Source organism: Diospyros lotus, chromosome 14 (assembly GCF_014633365.1).
Source record: "Diospyros lotus cultivar Yz01 chromosome 14, ASM1463336v1, whole genome shotgun sequence".
Classification (NCBI taxonomy): domain Eukaryota; kingdom Viridiplantae; phylum Streptophyta; class Magnoliopsida; order Ericales; family Ebenaceae; genus Diospyros; species Diospyros lotus.
The window spans coordinates 3,068,375-3,090,368 of NC_068351.1; the positions used below are offsets into that span (position 1 = coordinate 3,068,375).

Below are 21,994 nucleotides of genomic sequence, written 5' to 3' on the forward strand. Positions count from 1 at the left end.
ACCAATCTCAAGATGGGGCGATCAAGTGCTTTCAATTTTCTATTTTACTCTTCCAAAATTACAATAAAAATTTTCACTTTTTTATCCCCTTGTGTTTTAACATTATTAATGATCCTCTTCAAATTATTTTAGTTTGAAATCGAGTAAATTTTTTCTTTTGTAACAAAGGACAAACGAAACTCTTCTCTTTTGCATCAATGCATTACACCAAAACATCACATGACTATTTATCTCTTTATTTAGCTAAAATATATTGTTTAAATTATTAGAATTAACGTTTTTCTATTTTTATACTTATATGTTAATCTTTATAAACATTATATATCACATACCAAATCAATAAAAAATGCAAATTTGTATTTCTATTCTCTTGCTAACATCTATCTTTAATGTTAAAGAGGCTCATCAACTACAATTATTATTTAATTAATGTTAATCATTAAATGTCAGTTGTTGTTTATTACGTTTTTATGTTATTTTATGATCCTACAAATCTTAAAAAAAAAAAAAAAAGACAAAATATCCATATCTCACAAAACAATAATCTAAAAGATTATTCGAATTCAATAACATTTTACTAAAATTCAACCTCAAACTAATAAGTTTTTACGAGGCAATGGTATTTAAGACCTCAACTACCCATCTATATATACTTACTAATTGCTTTAAATGTTGCGGCATTAAACAAGCTACAGTGCACTCAAATGTGGTGTACAACTTGGTTGGTACTCTTATTTTATCTTTGTAGATATAAAAGGACTATAAGTTATAGTTATATTTTACATTTTGTCCTTAGTTTATATCACAATTAAGTGAATTTTGTACTTATCATGCAAAAGAATTTGTATTAAGTTTTCTAACTCTTAATAAATATCATGATAGTTGGTGGAATCTTCAAGCTTTTGTTTGATGAGAGACAACGAAAAATTTAATAAAGTAAACTTGTATATAAAAACACGTTATATTGTGGTTGTCTTTTAATTTATTTGTTTTTATCTCATTCATATTGTAATCACATTAATGTATGCAAAATATGTTTTATTAAATATATTTTATTCAATAAAATTCAATTCTCATTAAATATATTTTATATAAAATATGTTAATTTTTGTTTTGAAAGATTGTCAAAAAGCCCAATTCACCCTTGTTCAGCATTTCTTATGCATGCATCAGTGATTAATATTATGAATTAGCAATAAGTAATTAATTAAAATTTAAAACTACTTGTGTGTTGTGATTAACCTTTAATGTATGTACGGAGAGGAGTGAATTAAGTGATGACTAATGATTCTACTTATTCGAAACTTATTGTTTAGCAATGATAATTTGAGTTTAACTAAAATTCAATTAACATAATTTATAGCAAACATATGCCTTTCAAAATAGAATAAATTATGTAAATTTTCAAAAAATAATTTTAAATTATGGATAATGTTATAAATGCGTATTCTTTTTAGATAAGATGTATTTATTATATTATGTTTGTTTTGAAATAAAAAAATGGGACCAAACTCAACTGAATTAGTAAATTTTAACATTTGATAATTAATATTTAACATTTATTGGGCCAATCATAGTGACACGGGGATTATAAACCTAAAAATAAAATATACATATTATATAATAATAATTAATATAAAACTAAATTGTGTAAATAATCAACAATAATGATTTAGATTTAGGTTGTATAGAAATGAAAATTGAAAATGGATATAATATGAAATAGAAATGAAAAAATAATATTTTAAAAAATAAGAAATCGAAATACAGAAAAATGCGTAAATAAATAAAATATAAAGGTATTTTGTAAATATAATTTTAATATAAAAATTATAAAAAAATATATTTAATCAAATAAAAACATAAATTATATTATTCATTTAAACAAACATAAATAAGTTGTTATATGAAATATATAGAATAGTAACACGTTTTTAATATTATAAAATAAAATTAAAATATTTTTAAAATTATGGAAATGACTTGAAAATATTTTTTTTTAAATATTTGTTAGTGTTTTGGGATAAGAAACATTTCAAAAATATTAAAACGACACCGGTTCGGTATTTTCATGCAATGAGATATAGGATTTAGAATTTAGGGTTGAAATAATAAATTATTTCGCAATTTGATCCAAACATAATTAATACCAGGAAAACCTAATACGCGGATAGAATACGGAACTGGGAGCGACCAAACAGGGCTGGGTGAGCTAGGTAAATGAATGAATCGGCCCCAACACTCAAGACTCAGACAGTACGCTTTATAGATGTTTGAGCGCGCGCGAGAGATCGATTCTCGATTCGGTTCGATTTCGTTTTGATTTCGCTCTCTCACCTGAAGAAGAGTTCGTTCTCAGTTTCAGTTCTTCCATTCTCCTGCAAAGGCTCGCTGCATCTATTGATTTTTGTTCGCTGCAATCAGCTGAGAGTGAGTTGCAGCTTCCGCCGTTGGCCAGTAATGGCGGACGAAGGGGCGACTCCTCACAGACGAGACCCTATCAAGTCATCCGGTACTCCTTCTCTCTCTATCTATTCTCTCTCTCGTTCTATCTGTATCTATATTTTCTATCTATATATGCATATACACATGTATACATAGGTATACGAAAGAAGAAGAATAGTAAAAGAAAAATAAAGGAATTGAAATGAGAGTTTCTAACGCTTGAGTTGGGTTAGGAAATGAGGAGGACATCATTAGATTTTTGTCTTTTTTTTTTTTTTCAGCTTGGGTATTCGTTGAGACGCGTGATCAAGTTCATTTTCCCTTATGGTTTTCGTTTTTGGCTTGGAAAGTCATAGCTCAAAAGCAGCACTAGGATTTTCGTGCTTGTTCTGACGATTGTGTATTTTGGGTGTCGTTCTTAGTTTTCAGTTGAAAACGAGCTGCAGGTTTTTACTGATGCTTATGTAGGGCTGAGAATTGAAGCTTGGTAACAGGTCGCGCAATTTGGGTTGAAATGTTAGCTATTTGACAGTTCCCAAGGAAACTAATTGTCTTGTTTCCTTGGGAAACTAGGACTCATCAAAACTAAAGATAGTTACAGCATGCGTGTTTGAGTGTTTATTTTCAACTAGTCTGGGGTCTGATGTGACGGGAGTGCAGGATTTCAGATTTATTCCTTAACCCTTTTTTGACATTTTCCAGTGAGTTAAACTTGCTTGAAGATTTATATATTTGCATCAGTTTCAATTTTGACAATAGCCATAATAAATGTATGATCTTCCTTCTAAAGACAATTCACCTATGGTTGTCATCCTCCCCCCTCCTGTGCTGTTTAGTTTGCATTTGAAATGCTAATTTTGTATGTTGCCTTCAGTTGGGAATGTTGCAGCACATCGAAGGCGGCAACAAGCAGTCATGGTGGGAAAAGAAAGAAGGGAAGCACTGATGCGAACAAAGCGCCTGTGTAGAGTTGGAGTTAGCAGTGATGATATTGTTCCCCTGGAAACAGACATGATGACTGATGAAGAGCAATCAGTCCTGGATGCTCAGACATCTTCAGCTGTGGAAGAGTTAAAACTTGCCATCGTGTATCAGTAAGTGAGCATATACTCATTTTAAAGGATAATAAGGAATAAATATATTTGGAAATATATGTGTCATCTTGGTCAGATGCTCTTTATAACCTTTTTGCCAGCATAAACATCTTATTGTCAACTCATTCATCTTGTTGACAGTAAAAATGATAATATAAAAGATAAAATTAATCCTCTATCTAACAGCTTAATCTTTTAAATTGTTGCACATGTTTCGACCAGCTATATAGTGAAGCCTAACCGCATGTGAGGGGACAAGTTGATAATAAAAATAATATAAAAGATCAAGTTTATCCTCTATCAAGTAGTTTAAGCTCTTAAATCAAATGGTGGTTAACAATTCAACACATATGAGCTAGTCAGTAACCATGGATATGCAAAAGTTCTTCTCCCACGTTGACCCTTCAATTCTAGCATCTATGTGATCTGTGATTAAGCATATGTTTTGTAATTTCCTTTGCTTGGGTATTGTTCAGTCTTGCATGCTTTGAGAATTACCACTTTCTACTTTTAGAATTAAAAGCAATTGTGATTGGCATATGGTGCTGGAAGCTCAATCAGCAAAACTGCAATGTGCAATCCAGGAAAACAGTTTCTTTGAGATTTTCTGAGAACCACAAAGGAATTTTAGTATTCAAATGAATATTCTAAACATGCAGAATGCTTTTTAATTTTTTTGTATTTTATGTAAATGTATAACTTTATGGAAGCATACTGGAGTTTAAATCTACTTTGTTTAGCGGCTTTAGCCAATGGCATATCAAGAATATGTGTACCTTCCGCAAAGGCATTACATGACTGATAAAAGGCTAAGCCGGTGACTTTCTTCAATCTCATGTATAATACCCTTGCAATTAGTGTTAATGATATAGACAGATACCATGCAGGATTGGGAAATTATTTTTATGGCTTTATCTATTTTTAGGGCAATGGTTGTTGGGCAAGATTTTGAGCTGGATAGCTGGGATAAATATCTTTTTTCAAGGAGGTGCAAGTGAGGGACTGCTTCACTGTTCCTCTTGGTGGGTTTGTTTGTGTCATATAGTTAAAGAATATTCATGGAAATTAAATCCAAGATAGCCTTTTCTTAAACTTGTTGCATGACTTTGATATGTTTAGATGAGGGGAAGATAAGTGTATCCACCAACTGTCAATTGAAGGTCCCTTTTTCATTTACTCAATCATTGTGGCCTTATGTGATCAGGGAGAGAGAGGGCTCCTCCCATGGGGCCTTTTGACTTGTTCACTGATTTTTATTCTAATGACTAAAAATTTAATGAGATTCTCAACAACATATAGTTGGTAATTGGGCTCAATGTGTAAGGAATGCAATGAATCAATAAATTATTTTCTTCTTTGTTGTTCATTATTAAGGAAGTCTGGAGTTTCTTGTTCTCTATCCTCAGTGTGTAGTGGGTGATGTTGGCAATTGTGTTTGATATTTTCCCTTGAGAGTGGAGATTGTCCAGGGTGTAGGCAGAGGCTAGTGTGTTGTCCCTTTTTGTGTGATATGGAGTATTGGGAGGGGGAGTAATAGTAAGGCCTTTGAAGGTATAGAACATTCTATTCATATCTTCAAAATCTCCTTTTTATATTTTCTGTACCCTGTTTCATATATGACCCTTTGGTGCAATTCTTCAATGAATTTTTGTTGTCTTTAGGTTCATACACTTCAGGTGATAAATGAATTTCTTATTGCTCTTTTTTTTTTTTTTTTATTACAAGTTCATAATTCATCTCTTGGTTCAGTATGAACCACAAAATAGTTTGTTCAAAAATTTGGTTATCATACTTAGTCCTCGAACCTCAATGTTTGAATTTTTGGTTCCTGTCCATTTTTTTTCCTAATTTTCCATAACAACGGTCTTACTTTATTGTGTGGCTGTTAGGGGAAAAGGAGCAATGCAGAAAAGGATAGCCGCTCTTCGAGAATTAAGGCGTTTATTGTCAAAATCTGAATTCCCTCCTGTTGAATCTGCCCTAAAAGCTGGTGCTCTACCTGTCCTTGTGCAGTGTCTTTCATTTGGTTCACCAGATGAACAGGTCTAATAATTGTTATAGTTCATGCATTTGTATTTGAGGTTTTTTCCCCCTGTTATGAACATGCCTTCAAAAAAGTAAAAGTGTTTTACCTAAGACAATTGCAATGCCAATAAGGAGACTAGAAACGTTGGTAATAGTATGCTCATGCCCCACCAGTTGCCCTTAATATCAATCCTTGTATGATGCTTTATGGTTTTGTCCCAGAAAATTTTCTTTTGCTTTTATTAATTTCTTACATTTTTTATAGTTAAAGTTATCTATATGAACAGTAAGCAAAAGGGGCGCAACTGAAGGACATATGACATATGAGGGAAAAGGAAATTGCAGTCCATCACAGAAACAAAGGAATCCAAATTCTCTATGATATTAAAATTTGGCAAAAAGAGTGTAACCTTGGAGCACCTCAGAATCAACTTAAAAGCCTGAAAATGATTCTTAAGTTTATAATTCATGGGGGTTTGCAAGCATCTAGGATATGCAAGCACATCAGTAGCACCATATAGAACTTATTTGATTTATCCGTGTTTATGTGCAGAAAAGTTTTGATTACATTTATTTGTTTACTTTTAATGTCAATAGGACCTTACAATTTACATTGGTGATTCTATCTTTTGTCTGATTACTATATGGCATCAAGAAGAATTTAGAAGACACATCTTGGTATATTGACATTTGTATGAAGAGAACATTAAAAACTCTTAACTCCCCGGAAAATATGAGTAGCCACATTATGCCAGTTCTTAAATTATGGTTTGGCTAGCATCCTTAAGAGGTGCAAGTTTGCCATATACCTTATGACAAATTGAAGACTATCAGCATCACCAGCATAAAACTTACTATTTTTTCCCCCTCATATCTGGAAAGATGGTCTGCTTCCTCTCTCTGTTTCTCATGGGTTTCTTGTTCTGGCAGTTACTTGAAGTAGCTTGGTGTCTTACGAACATAGCAGCAGGAAGGCCTGAAGAGACTAAAGCTTTGTTGCCTGCTTTACCATTGCTCATTGCTCATCTTGGAGGTTGGTGATAGATTTTGCATTTACCTTCACAATGGAAGGACCAAAATATGATTTATTTCTGTTATATGTATATATATATATATTTCATTGTTTCTTATATCTTTCTTGTTTTTATAAATTATTACTGGAAAATTATTCCAGCTCTAAGAGTGATACTAATGGAGATGCTATGATAATAAAAGGCCCATTACTTACATAGCTAATTTAACTTGTTTGGTCAATAAACTGCTGATTTTTTGGAATAGTGGGGTTGGCAGAAAACAGATTTGGCCCTGATACATGCACGGTTTGATTTCAGTTAACATAAGATGAACCAGAATGCATTATCTTTAGAATGTGCTAGGATTAGGTGCCTGAAACTGATAAATTGGTATTTCTTTTCCTTGAATGAATTGAAATTTTAAGCTCTATTTTGTAACAGGAGTGGAAAAGAGGAGGACAGGAAAGAGTGAAATGCTTGTTCATTTCTTTTTCTTTTTTCCCTTTTTTAATCAGAAGATAGAGGGAGACAGAAGAAGAGATTTGAAGGCATTTTGACCTCACTTTTTCTTCTCATACTCCTCACTTGATCTCTTCGACTGCCTATCTTTTGGCTGACGCCATATACTACCCCTTCTGGCCTTTTCTCCTGTCTCTTCCCTTGTCATCTTCACAAGTTGGTTAGGAGAAGGCCAAAGAAACTTGATGGGAAAACTTGACATAGGATAAAATGGTCTTACAGATGATATGGATATGGATAGAGATGATTGGAGAGCTAAAATTCAAGTAACCAACTTTATGTAGTGGGGTTAAGACAAATGATTGTTGTTGTTATAAACATGAACGTCATTTTGTTTTTTATTTGATTAGACTTGATTATTCCTTAATTTAGAGAACACTGCAATAAGTATCTACTAGTACCTGTTCAGGATAATTTTCCACTTGCTACTCTAATTATAACTGATAATTATTGTGTAGAAAAGAGCTCCTTGCCTGTTGCCGAGCAATGTGCATGGGCAGTGGGAAATGTTGCTGGCGAAGGAGAAGAGCTGAGAAAAATTCTCCTATCACAAGGAGCCTTACAACCTCTTGCAAGAATGATGCTTCCAAACAAGGGTTCGACCGTGAGAACGGCTGCATGGGCACTTTCAAATTTAATTAAGGTTTCAATCCTTCATCAAATATAGGTCCTAAATATTATTTATTTTTTTGTAATCTGTAACTTTTGCTTTATTACTTGTTAGCTTCACAGTTAATGGGTTTATTACTTTTTTGACTTTTTCTGTGGTTTTATTCTTCCATGTAGGCTGCCTGTCAACCAACCTTTCTGCTCTACTTGCCTGTTCTTGAGAAAGAGTTTAGTTTATACGTGAAACCTAAAAGTCCTTTCTATGAGACTGATTTTGACACTGGACAAAGCTGAAATGAGCTTGTCTTGTTTCTAAAGTCTATGTTACAAATTAAGAATTCCACTTGTGTTATATGGAAGAGAACATAATGTATTTCCTTCCTGATGCTACTAGTTTTATTTGGAAAAGGACATTATTTATCCTTTTTTCAAATATCTAATAAATATGTTGTTGGAATTAATGGGTCAATGAATTAATGATGTTAATTTATTGGGCCAAAATTAATGTCGGGACAGTAATAGATAGATGGGTCTTAGATGTGTGAATTGGAAAAGTCTCCAAGACTAGGCGCGTTAAAAAAGCCCAAATATAGGAAAAGCCTTATTGTTGTATAAAGTGTCCTTTAGTGTGGGAAAAGAATCCCACATGGAATAAAAACAAGTTGGTAGACTTGTTTATAAGCCATTGCACTTGAGTGTGAAGTAATCTTGTACAACTCTCCTTATGGTGCACTCTAGTCTAGCCTTTGGCTAGGCTCAAGGAGCTCGCATCACCTCAGTCCGCACATGCATGTCGCAAAGGTCGCATTGGGTGTTTTAGGGCGCACTTTGCACTTATTTCTTTTCTCTGGCGAAAAAGAGTACAGTCAATTTTTGGTTTGCCCAGCAATGTTAATATTGTGTTGTACTAATTCTTGGAATAAGTGTTGTATCTTGGGAGACAACGTCCATTGATCCTATTAGCACCATTGCGGGAGGTGAAATTTGGAGATTTGCTTTGGCATACCTCACTCATTCCGGTTCTATTTTCTATATTCAAATCTCCTTTCTGTATAATTTTGCGTTTTAGTTTTATTGTTAGTTTGCACATTTTTCTAGTCAAAATCAAATTTTCGACAGCATATGTAGTTTAATCTTGCTGCAGTCGAGGTTGTGTACTTTTCCAAATATACAGATTGAGTAACTGAACAGGTTCTATCTATTTGTCTCTCATATTAAGGCCGTTTTACATGTTCCTGTGCTCCATCCTATTATACTATCTGCCCTATTGATTTAGATTTTCTTATTCTTGAATCTTTATGTCCTGGTTCCATATCTTTTTGCTGTCCACCAAAAAATGGGCCGTACTGCTTCTGTGCATGGTTGTATCCTTCAATTGAACTAGAATGCACTGATGGAAAATGATATTACGCTTCAGGTCATCTTTTGGTGCCTACTTGGATATTAATAACATGATTCTTAGCTCCCCCCTTCTAGTTCTAGATCACTAAGATATAGATCTGATTCTCTGGTGGCCTAATGCTGACAATGTATATAACCTGATATGCATTCACTTTCCTTTTTCAGTTAGTTGGAGAGTTCTGGTTATAATTCTATTAGGTGATTCGAGTAGTGTTGTTTCTCTGTATGCAGAACCATCAGACTTCTGTTACTGATGATTCAACCAAACATAAACCACAATTTTCTCTTTAGAAAGCTTTGGTGAGGTTTTGTATTCTTGAGTGTTCTGAAAATTGGAATTTGGATTGAGATATTGACCTGGGAAGGGAAATGGTCAAAGGACAACAGTTAAAACCCATTCTTTTGAGAACTGGACTCTGTGATCCCACCAGAAAAACCAAGAACCAGTCAACAACTGGCCTGGTTGGCAGCAAAACTCTGGTTGAATAAAGAACCAGCCATTGACCGTTGAACTGGCTGGGTGTTTTATTTTATTTTGTTGCCTTTCTATTTCATTTAAGATGTTAGAAAATATAATAATAATTTGAGATATTTGGAAGGAGTTGATATCAACTATTTGGATACCATCTATCATTTTATTAATGCATGTATAGTTTTCTTTTTGTAATTTTTGATTTGTAATTGAAATATTTGATCTTGAATTTTATTTTATTTTCATAATAAATTTGCACTAATATTGTTGTATTAACTTTTTACAATTGTAAGACAATGTTAATACATTTTTAAATTTATTAAGTATTCTGTGATGATTTTTTATTTTATATCATAATTTTAGTTATGATATATTTATTTATTTGATAAAAATGCATCCCTTTTTAACCTCAATCCTACCGTTGACCCTTGAGCTTCTTCTCTTTCCAATTTGATATCTCGGTCTGGTTTTCTAACCATTTGGTTAAACGATGGTCGAACCATGTTTCAAAATATAAGAAATAATTGGAACTTAAATAAAAAAATAAACAATTGCAACCAAAAAATGAAAATGATAACCTTGTTGAATATGCTTTTCTTTCTTCCCGGCCACTTAGACTGGGCCATGACCAGTGGCTGGTTAACTCACTCTGATTTTCAAAACATTGATATTTTTGTTTAGCCAATCCCACACCCAGCAGAAATGATTGGGTTGTGACTTGTAACAGTTGCCTTGAAGTTGTAACTCAGCCTGATTGGGTTGGTTCATTGCCAACCATAAATGGAAGAAGGAAGTTTAAGCTCTTATATATAGAAAACATCTAGTAGAAAAACTAAATTAATTTACATCACGGGAGGGTTGATCACTAAATTGGAGGAGATTTCGACTTCCTTTCTAACTTTATGAAGGAGATTTCATCTTCTTTGGAAGTTATGGATATAAAGTTGATGTGGAGGAGAGTGTGTGGGCTGTAATTAAATTCTAGCCAATGTTGGAATTGGTACAAAATAGAACATGTGAGGCATAGAATCCATGCTGACGCAATGATTTAAATTTGATGTCAATATATGGTTACCAAATAGAGGAAGAAGTGATTACGTATAAAATGTTACACCGTCGCTTGTGTAATATATTGAGGTCATTATGGGAAGAGGTGCTGTCCTATTTCTTAGGCTGCAGGTGGTATCTTTTGTTAAGAATATGGCCTTACTGTAACTAAAACTTGTGAAATGGGTCATGTTGAGGGGTTGGATATACCTTCATGACTTTACCTTGATAACTAGCAAAAGTTATGTAGGAACACTAGTTGTGCTGGTTGTGGCATCAGAAAACTTTCTGCACAAACTTTTACTTGATAAGTTCTTTGTCTTTAAGTTGTCTTCACCAGCTTGACCTATGCAACAAAATGCTGCTAACAGAGTTTCTTCATCAAAAAACCTGTCTCTCCTAACATGGGAGTAACAATCTTAGATAACTTCATATCTTTAATCCTAGGTTTACTGGCTTTGGCCTTAACCAATATATATGTGCTTTAACTCTCAGTATATATTGATCTCATGGATTTGTTTGTGCAGTTCCTTTCATTCCCTAGATTATTTTTTATAAATTTCAATTTCAATATAACATCAATGCGTTTGGATGTAGGGGCCTGATCCAACAGCTGCAACAGAACTTATAAAATTTGATGGGATACTTGATGCAATTATTCGGCACTTGAGAAAAGGGTAAGTGGTTGATGATGTTTCATTACACTGAATCATTTACTGTCAAGCACAGTAGGCATATTATATTAGAGCTATGAAAAGATTCTGGACTGCATTTTGGAACTTGATTGGACAATACTTCTAATCTATGATGCACAAAAATGTCTCGGGGGCACTATTTCAATGTTTCTGAAACGTTTTCGAAACGAAACACCAAAAAAAGCCAAAAACGTTTCAGGGCCGTTTTGTAATATTAGAAAAATATTGGGAATGTGTTTCCATTCACAAAGAGGTTAGAGGCGGAAATATTGGAAAGATCCATCTCTAACCAAGTTATAGACGAAACTCTTTACATCTCTAACTAATTTTTTTTTCAGAATTTGTTTGAATGCATTATGGAATTTATGTTTATTTTTAGAATTGAATAACTATTTTTTATAATTTTCTATGTTAAAAATTATATTTACAAAAAGGCCCCATATATATATTTTTTATTTACTTGTTTCTCCTGTGTTTTCGTTTCCTACTTTTTTGGAAAATGCTGTTTTCCTGTTTCTATTCTATATTGTATCCGTTTATGTGCAACCTAGCTTCTAATGGTGTGAAAGTTACTCAATGAGGACAAGCTAGGTAGAGGTGTCAAACGGCCTGTGCTGCTTCAAACGGCCTGTGCTGCTTCAACGAGGACAGACTAGGGTAAAGGTGTCAGAGAGGCTGTTTTGGGCCCGGCGAACAGGCCTAGGGTCTTTCAGTTTTTTAATTCATAATAGAAAATTAACATGTTGAAGAATATACAAATCTTAAAAAAAATAAATTTTTTGAATTACAGAAAACAAAGAAATAACAAAGAATTGGAAGGGAAAAAAAAATCAAACTTCTGAAATTGAAAGCCACACAGAAGTGGTATCTGCACAGAACTAACAAAGAAACAACACAAAAATATGCACTGCACAGAAAGCTGCACGAAGCAGAAAAATAAAAGCACTGAAAAAAAAAATACAAAATAGATAGTCGGAGGCTGGTCGTCTACCTCCAGCTGGCTGCATTTATAAGTTGCATTTGGTTTCTCCCTTTTCCTGCTGAATTCTTCCCAAACTTTATTGGTAGTTTATGGAGAGAGAGCACTCAACGTTTATTATTGCTTTGGTTAATCTTTAATTAATAACCTGAGGCAGAGAGATATCTTGCTAAATGCTGGCAATAGAATGGCTATTTCAAGCACTAGTTTGCACAACATTGATCAGGATATGTAACCAAAGTAATTTAATTATCTGAAAAACAAGGAATCAAATGCTTTCAAGCCCCTATATCCTTGTCAATTTTCCATGTAAAGCTCATTACAGTTCAACTGTGCAACGGTTCTTGTTTGCTTTCCTTGTTTCATGTATGCTGAATTAAAATGGTTCCCTATGTATTTCTTTTTCATATTTTAAATTTTCACATTTATTTCTTTTTCTTTTTCTTTTTTACTGTAATCAATTATGGCTAAAACCAGTGATGAGGAGCTGGCAACAGAAATAGCATGGGTGGTTGTTTATCTATCAGCCCTCTCAAATGTTGCTACCAGCATGTTCGTGAAGAGCGATCTACTTGGATTACTAGTGGAAAGACTCGCAACATCAAATAGCTTGCAATTGCTCATTCCGGTAACATGCTGAATAAATAACTAACTGGCCTTTTTGTGGCTTCTTTAGTGAGTAGTGCAATTAATATTGTGAAAATCTGCAACTACTAAAGCTATGTTCTCTTTGTTGTTTTCAAGTTATTTTTAGTTTTCGATTTTCTAAAATAATGAAAACGCATTCTCTTTATTGTTTATAAAAATGCATTTTTGAAAACAAAAAAAAAATTTGTGAAGGAAACTCAAAGCAACTTTTGTTTTGAGTGTTTTCATTCAAAATAAATTCTAAATTCAAAACATATTTTATTATTATAATGGAAAAAATATTATAAAATTTATTAACTTTTAAATGTATATATATTTTTTAATAATATATTAACATTAAATATTTTTAATTTACTGAATAATCAAATTTATTGAATAAAATATTATTAAAAAATTATTTTCAAAATTTCAAAGAGAACATGTTTTCTAATTTTCTGTTTGGAGAAATAGTTTTTCAAAATAACAAAGAGAATGCGTTTTTAATTTTCTAAAAACAGACTACCAAAACAGAAAATCGAAAACGAATTCAAAACTGAAAATTGAAAAGTAAAGAGAACGCAATCTAAGTATTTGATAGCACATGGAAATCAGATTATGAAAATTGCCTTTTTTTTCTTAAATCCCTTTTTGTTGAGTCTGGCATGCCATTCTACATTTTATGTAAAACTTTTCTCTGAGATTTTGTCGAGATGAATTTCATGTCTTTTTTTTTTTCCAAGGTAAGTGATAGATTTCATGTCAAGCTCATTAGTATCATGAACTACAAAGGGGCTACTACTGGTGGCAGTTAACATATTTTCCTTTCGCCCACCATCTGTTCTTGTCTCTATTATGCCGATCAGCTTAATGCTTTAAGTTCTAGCATGTGGTGAAAAGTGAAAACAACCGGTTTAAATAGATTTTCTGAATTAACTAAGTGAAGGAGACCTTAGGCAAGAAGCATAGTCTTTCCTGAGGGATCAAAAAGAAGTAAATTAGTCTGGACATAAATGTTTTTATGTATTTTTAAATTCCTTTTATCACTTCTGAAATGTTTTCCTAATGTCTTTACATTTCAGTTTCTTGCCATCCAAAATGGTAGTGTGATATCAAATTTTGATCTTCAACTTTAGGTTAGTTAATGCACTTTTAAGTAACTTTAACAACTATGTATCTATTGGTTTTTATTACTAGATTAAGTTATCACATGGTAAAAGTTGCAATAGTAGCTGCTCATAAAGGCAACATGCACCATTACTGATGAATATGTTACTTATTATAACCTTGATAATGGCCACTCTGTTATGATGGATCATGGATGCAATATTGCTACTGTTAACATCACACTGTCACCTATATTTTTATAGGAATGATCATCATATTGAACATCTAGCAGATAATTGTGCTAATCATGGGTTTCGTGTAGTAGATAGAGGAGCAGTTTAGAAGAGTTTGTATGGTTGAAGCATTCCGCAGAATGCATTTTGAGGATATGATCGGACAATGAATTGGTTTTGAAGTTAGTAATGTTATATAGTGGTTGCCTGACATGTATGTGAATTTGTGTATGCATCAAATGATAAATGAAACTAAAATTGTTTTGTAAATTCTTTTTGAAATGCTTGTTGGCTGAATCTTTTGTTTTGCTCTAGGTGCTGCGAAGTCTAGGTAATCTTGTGGCTGGTGACGCTCACACAATCAATGCTGTCCTTGCTGCGGGACATGGAATCACAGGCTAGTCTGTCACCTTTTCTCTAGTGGGAGGAGAAAGTTCAGATTCGTCTGTTTCTGCTATATTAAAAGCTAACATTATATAATGTTTCAGATCATCTCATAGCCGGACTAATTAATTGTTTGAAAAGTGAGCATCGGGTCTTGAAAAAGGTACTATTGCCAGAACTTATTGTTTGGTGATATTACATTGATCTAACATTCTTAATGGGAGCTTTGCCATTTGTTTAGGAAGCGGCTTGGGTGCTATCTAACATCGCAGCTGGTTCTCTTGAACACAAGCATTTGATTTATTCAAGTGAAGCGATTCCAATTTTGTTACGGTTACTTTCAACAGCACCGTTTGACATAAAAAAGGAAATAGCATACGTTCTGGGCAACCTCTGTGTTGCTCCATCTGAAGGTTCTGGGAGGCCAAACTTGATCCTGGAGCACTTGGTCTCCCTTGTTGGCAGAGGATGTCTTCCTGGGTTTATAGATTTAGTCAGGTCTGCTGATATTGAGGCAGCAAGATTGGGACTCCAGTTCATAGAGCTGGTAAGCAAATCATCCTTTAACCTTCGGTTCATAGACCATATTAATTAGCAATGGCGCTTCCATTTCTTGTTTCTTGTCTTCTTGATTGGATTTTTTTTTTTTTTTTCCAAATACTACAATTTTAAAACCTATTTAACAGGTTTGAACTGTTTACAAAAGTGGTATGATCTCTCCCAGTCAGCATCCCTGATGTGCAAGGGCGACCATTTTAACTACACGAAACTCCCTACCAGTAGGGAGTTTTGTGCTGCTAAAATGGCCAATGAGTTGCTCTCTTAGGAGTGAGTTTCATGCGGCTAGTTGGCATTAATACACCATGGACGCTAACTTAAGAGGGATTTGTAATATTTTTATATTTTATTAATTTTGAAAGCTGTAATATATTTTAAAGAAGTTTTTAAATGGTAGTATTTTAAAAAAAAAATTCCTTGATTGTGCCCTTCTGATTATTTAGGCATCCCAAAATCCCCTTCATGTCACATCTGACAAGATTCAGTTTTTCTCTTCCTTTGGTAATTCCCCAATATGTTTGTCAGAATACATGTTTCTTATTTTTCCTGGTATGGTTAGAAATGGTAATTTCCGCGTATTATTAAACCCTCTTTTTCTTTGTCGCATCAGTAGAGCACGACGCTTGGTTCCCGCATGATTTATGATATGAGCAATGAATTTGGTTTAATCCCAGGTCTTGAGGGGGATACCCAAGGGTGAGGGCCCTAAGCTTGTTGAGAGAGAGGACGGAATTGAGGCCATGGAAAGATTTCAATTTCATGAAAATGAAAACCTCAGAAACATGGCTAATGAGCTAGTTGACAAGTACTTTGGGGAGGACTATGGGCTTCATGAGTAGAAGAGGAGGATCATGACACGAAGAGACTGGTGCATAGATTTCGAATTTTGCAGGCTGCCAGATCCTCCCCATATCCTGCCATGTAAATGTAAGCATGTCAAGTAAAGCTTTTCCAACTGTGTATCTTGTTATAATAGAGTGTAGTGTATTGAGAGACTTTCTTAGCACGGATCTTAGCTAAGGTTTTTCTTTCTGGAGCCATATGCTTTTTGTCCAGAATTTAGAAATTTGAACGCCAGCTTATGAAAGCAAAGCTGGTTCTGTTTAGGTGTATTGGGTATGTGTTATAATTCACAAATTATGCGCATCGGATAAGTACATACAACTCTACTGGAAGACTGACTTTGAACAGATTTGAACCCCACTTACCTATTTTTATTGGGCCAGATTTATATTTTTGTATATGTATTTTAATATTTTTTTGTGTGTAATTATTTAATTTTTTTTATTTTAATTACACTTGTTAAGAATGAGCGACTCAAAAGTATTTTTGGGTTTATAAATAAAATGGGTCATGGGCTGTCGGTGCCTGCAGCCCAACAGCCCAAGCCCAAGTCCAATTAAGTGGCATTTTTGTTTATACCAGTTTTGTCCCTTGGCCCGCGTATAAATATCCTCACAGAATTGGGAACGTCGACATTCGATCCTAGCAGAAAGATGAGAGCAAGAATCTTCGTGAAAAACCCTAACCCTATTTTATTTCTTATTGTGTAAATCACAGTAAATATGGGAGAGAGATATCTGAGGGTGAGAGGTTGGGTTGATGTTTTGGGATTGAGCTTGTATTTCGTGATAAGTTTTTGTACTCGTTGTATTTTTGGTTGTTCTTGATAGTGGATTGATTAGAAGTTTCAACCCTTGTCGTGAATAGTATTCAATTCGAATCCGAACACGTAAGTTCTTGTATTCTTGTGTGTATGTGTGTTTTTTTGTTTTTTTGTTGGCTTTTGTATTTTTTTTCTGTTCGGTGTTATTTGGTTTTGTATTCTTATCTGCTATTTCTTTTTTTCGTTGCGTTTTTCTTTGCTATTGGGTTGTTTAAATCTTGCAAGGATTTGTTGAGGCATACGAACAGTGATCAACACTCTTAAATTTATATTTTTGAATTAATTTAATTTGTTATTTTGATATATAAAAAAAGTAATGTAAGATGAGTTAATTTAATTTTTTTATACGTTAAAATATAAGAGTTAAATTAATTTAAAAATATAGGTATAAAAGTATAATTAAAATAAAAAAATTAGCTTGTCACATGAAAAAAAATTAAAATATAAAATTAAATTAATTAAAAAATATAAATATAAGAATATAATCGAAATAATAAAATATTTAAGTGATCATAAAAAAAATATAAATAAAAATATAAATTTAGCCATTTTTATTGATATTAACTTAAAAATAATCTTATTAGATCTGGTTATGCAATTGCAAACCAATTTTAATAAAAATAAAACAAAATTATTTAAATACTTAAATTTAATGTTATGATAATAATTTATATTAAATATTAAATTTAAATATTTAAATAACAATTTCGTCCAACAAAACAAATAATAGCAGCATCTTCATTGTGGAGGGGTGTCTGGAGCTGTACGTCTTCACTTTGTTTTTGCTTCTTTTATCTCTTCTCTTGTCCCCCCCTTAATTGGGAGATTCCAAAGTTCGAAAAGCTTATAATTATTATTACTTGGACCTCCCTTCCCTCCCTTAGATATCCATCCATCCATCCATCCATCTTTTGTAGTATGTTCCGTGCCACTCTGGCTGTGGCTGTGGCTGTGTTGGTCGTCGAGCCCTCTCTTCCTACCTTTCTTTCTTTCTTTCTTTCTTTGAGTGCCAGAAACAGAAAGCCTGCCTGCCTGCAACCTAAGTTGACTTTGCCTTTGTGTGAGGTTAGCAGCATAATTCCAAAACACTCCCTCCCTCCCACTGTGACTGTGAGGTTGCTTTCTCTCTCTCTGTCTCTCTCTCTATCTATCTATGTATCTATCTGCTCTACTGCAGGCTGCAGCTTTGAGCCCTGCTGCAGGGGGCAGTTATGGCAAGTGGCCATGGACACAGCTTGGTGCTGCCCCAAGCTTTTTCAGCAGTAGTATGTGTAGCCTTCTTGGTGGGTTCTTCCAAGATCTCCCCCCTTCTGTCATCCCCCTCCACTTATATATATATATATATATATATGTGCACAATGGGAATGGGAATGAAAGACACTTGAACATGGTGGCGCATACATAGCAAAATCTAAATTTTAATTCATGTAATTTTATATATTTTTTATTATTTTAATAATATTTTTAAATTAATTTAATTACTATATTTTAATTATATATTTATATTTTAAAATTAATTTAACTTTTATATTTCAACATGTAAAAAAAATTAAATTGACTTATCTTATTTTATTTTTATTTTTTTTATGCACTAAAGTGTAAGAGTTAAATTGACTAAAAAATATAAATATAAATGTATAATCGAAACAATGAAATTATTATACGAAAAAAGAATAAAGTATTAGAATTAAATTGATTAAAAAATATGAATTTATAGGTATTATTGAAAAAAATAAAAAAATTAAATAATAATAATAAAAAAAAAAAACACATAATGGGAAGAGGCAATTCAACATGTGAGACAGACACTTATGAATGAAAGTAATATTTAATAAAAGAAATATTTAGAAACAATTTTGAGACCTTGAAGAATGTTGTGGATAAATAGATTGGGAGGGAGCTTACTGGGTATGTATGTGAAGGACTGCATGATTTATCACATTAACGGGAGAAGACAGAAAGGAAGAGGTGAGTGGTCCAGCCAGCCATGAGCCACCCACCTCCCTCCACCGTTCATTCATTATTAGATAATTAATTAATTAATTACTTAGCCCCAAAAAAAAAAAAAATTTAATTAATTAGGGTCCCAAAGAGACTGTTAATTACGCTTAGACCCCCCCCCCCCCCCCTCAATTTCACCCTCCACTTATCGTAAAGAAAGAATACATCACAAGAAGGCTTCTAATTATTGCCTTCAATATAAAAAGAAAAAATCTGATTCACCCGTTCGTGCAATAATTAAAAGTTCAACCAATCCTTTCCCATAAATTATTTAATTAATTAAACAAATGAAAGAAACAGAGGAATTAGCATCATAATGAGGGGGTTATAGTAATATTTTTTAATTTGTGATAGTGGTGTTATACATGTTTAATAAATTTACATAATTTACCCCCCAAAAATTGGTAATTGCAGGGTGTCGAAGTTGTCAACAATTGAAAGAAAAATATAGCAACGAGGGATATCTTCCCAAGCCATGAAGAAAACCCGGGGGAAGGGAGACAGGGAGAGAAGCTGAGAGAGAGAGAGAGAGAGAGAGAGAGAGAGAGATGAAGGTTTGGACGAAAGCGATGTCCAGTCCAAGCAGGACGGAGAGGTTTCAGCCGCCATTAACGATGAAGTTTCTTCGTACCAATGCTGCCAGCCGAAGCAGAGGCAGGTCGCGTGCCAGCCCCATGTTCGTCCGCCGCAGGAACAACGCCGCCGCCACGGCCGCCATCGAAACACAGGCCGAGCCGACTTCCCCCAAAGTCACTTGCTTCGGCCAAGTCCGTGCCGCTGCCACTCAAACCTCCCGCCGTCCACGAGCTTCCGCCGCCGTTCCCTGTTCTTCTTGCTGCGGCCTCAAAGCCACTCCCTTTTCCAGCGGCCTTTCCGGCAAGCGGCCCCGACCCAGACCCGTTACGACCGCCCACCGCAAATGGGTCTGGTTTTTCCGGCCCGGGTGTTGTCGGAGAGCCGTAGTTCGCGACGATTCGTCGAAAATGGAGCCCAATCGAGCTGGCGAGTACAGAGCCAATGCCACTGAAGACGACGAAGAACAAGAAGCAGTTGACGAACCCGAGCCCAAACTTAAATTAGCAGAATCCGAGGTTTTCAATTATCGTTGTTCCCCGCCTAAAAACGCGCTGCTCTTGACTCGGAGCCGATCTGCGCCGTACAGATCTTCGTCTCTGGCGAGCCGATTCTGGGGCTCGGCCGCCGAAACAGTGGAGGCTAATAATGAAGAAAACAGGGAACTGGATTGTAAAGATTCGACCTTGGAATCGCGGACGGATCCAGAAAAGCAAGAAAATCCGGAATGTTCGAGAGAATTCGAAGGTTCACTCAATGGAGAAGCCAAAGAAATCATTCCCCAAGAAGCCAAGACGGGGCCGCTGACTCTGACAAGGTGCAAATCAGAGCCGGCGAGAGTCTGGCATCAGAGACGGTTGGGTCTTGCGGAGACTTGCCTTCCAAGTTTGTGATCAAACTAATTGATCCGATTGAATCAACATTAGGCGGAATCAACACTTGTTTTGAGTATAAGGATCAAGTATTTGTATTTGATCCGAATCCCAAATAGACAAAAAAGTACTACTTTGTACACTCCTAAATAGATAATTGATGTACTTATCATCGTCTTGAGTTGTTATAATTTATTGAAGATCTTTACCGGCTTGAGTTGAGTTTCCCTTCTTTTGTTACCGGAACCATATAGTTTTGCATTGCAGGGAATCTCTGGGTCTTTGGCAAATGGTAATATATAACTGTAAGTTGAATCTTATACTGTAACTTGGAAAGATAATGAATTTGAAGTGCATCTCATGCACTCTACAGACACTTCACCCTTCTTGGGTATCTGAATATAAGTCTTTATTCCTCTTTCTTTGCTCTAATTGGAGCATTTGGGATTTTTCTTTTTCTTTCTTTTGATGTGTTGGGTAGAAGAATCAAAAACCCTAATCTAGAAATTTATAAGTAAAGTCATTATAATCTTTTATCGTAATCCCACCAACCAGCCCTAATAAAGGAAAAGAAGGAAAGAGGGAGAGAAACCAATGGTGGGTATATTCCGTAGAGCTTCTTTAATTTGGTTTGTAATGGGTGCTGGTGAAGTGTTCATTTCACAAACAGAAGCAACATTGAAGAATCAAAATGCAAGTCCAAAAGAGCAATGATCGAAGATTTGAATGTGATAGCTACATGGCCCCATTGTTCATTTCACAATGGACAAGAATATTTAGTAAGAGGACCAATATATTGGTTCTTTCACATTGGATAAGATCACAAAACCCATAGACATATATATATATATATGTATATATCAAACATGTTATTTGGACATTTTACGTTGATACTCGGTATTAATGATAAGTTATGGTAATATATATAAAAGTGAATATACAAACCATCAAGACTAAATATCACACAAAGTTTAATAATTTCGAGTCCAAATAATATTTTTGTATATATATATATATATTACTTAATACTATTTTATATATATTTAAACAACTATATTGAATATTTTAAGGTCTCAATCTTATAAGGGTAAAAAAATGTTATACCCATAAATGAATTTGACAAACAACTTTTATAAATTGACGAGATATGCTTAAATTGTCGTATATCATTTCTTTTTAAGGATATGTATATAAATGAAAACAAACCACAAATACACCTTTATCCAAATCAACTTTTTCTCAAATTAATTTCTAAGTTTAAGAAGGCATCTCATTGTGCTCTCTTTGTCAAACAGTTTAATGATCTCAATGCATACCTGTTTGATTGAACAATTTCCTATACATACATATATATGCTCTCTCCCATAACCAGTATCCACTAAACTAATCTCTATTTGATTTCTTGTCCTCCCTAACACTGCTTTTTCAACTCACTAATTGCTCTTTCTGTCAGCTCAAGAAAAGCTTTTAAAAGGATGTAACAAATGCAAGTGACAAGCCATTGTTGGAAGTATGTGGCAACTGATTAAGGGCTGATGAACAATTTATTAAAGAAAAGACATTGACAAAGCAACATAACCCTACCAAGAATGGTAATGTATATACCTTTAGACTAAGTTCGGAATGATGTTTTTATTTTTTTATATATAAAAAATAAAAAGAAAATAACACATCTTT

General features: G+C 34.0%; 2 protein-coding genes across 2 annotated transcripts; both read left to right on the plus strand.

The window, feature by feature from the left end:
• The first annotated feature begins 2,238 nt into the window (after positions 1 to 2,238).
• On the plus strand, positions 2,239 to 16,442 carry LOC127790803 (importin subunit alpha-9). The gene is made up of 11 exons (XM_052320494.1): positions 2,239 to 2,512; positions 3,320 to 3,539; positions 5,429 to 5,582; positions 6,495 to 6,597; positions 7,555 to 7,739; positions 11,223 to 11,302; positions 12,777 to 12,927; positions 14,579 to 14,660; positions 14,752 to 14,810; positions 14,889 to 15,194; positions 15,880 to 16,442. The coding sequence occupies exons 1-11, from the start codon at positions 2,461 to 2,463 to the stop codon at positions 16,042 to 16,044; spliced, it is 1,557 nt and encodes a 518-aa protein (XP_052176454.1). The 5' UTR covers positions 2,239 to 2,460; the 3' UTR covers positions 16,045 to 16,442.
• Positions 16,443 to 19,324: 2,882 nt separating this feature from the next.
• LOC127790804 (uncharacterized) lies at positions 19,325 to 20,646 on the plus strand. The gene has a single exon (XM_052320495.1). The coding sequence runs from the start codon at positions 19,421 to 19,423 to the stop codon at positions 20,336 to 20,338; it is 918 nt and encodes a 305-aa protein (XP_052176455.1). The 5' UTR covers positions 19,325 to 19,420; the 3' UTR covers positions 20,339 to 20,646.
• The last annotated feature ends 1,348 nt before the right edge of the window (positions 20,647 to 21,994 follow it).

What these genes read in the sequence shown, in the direction of transcription:
- LOC127790803 (XM_052320494.1), top strand. Translation starts at nt 2,461, where the DNA reads ATGGCGGACGAAGGGGCGACTCCTCACAGACGAGACCCTATCAAGTCA. An exon ending in AAACTTGCCATCGTGTATCA is followed by an intron (nt 3,540 to 5,428) that starts GTAAGTGAGCAT and finishes TGTGGCTGTTAG; the next exon opens with GGGAAAAGGAGCAATGCAGA. An exon ending in AGCATCGGGTCTTGAAAAAG is followed by an intron (nt 14,811 to 14,888) that starts GTACTATTGCCA and finishes CCATTTGTTTAG; the next exon opens with GAAGCGGCTTGGGTGCTATC.
- LOC127790804 (XM_052320495.1), top strand. Translation starts at nt 19,421, where the DNA reads ATGAAGGTTTGGACGAAAGCGATGTCCAGTCCAAGCAGGACGGAGAGG.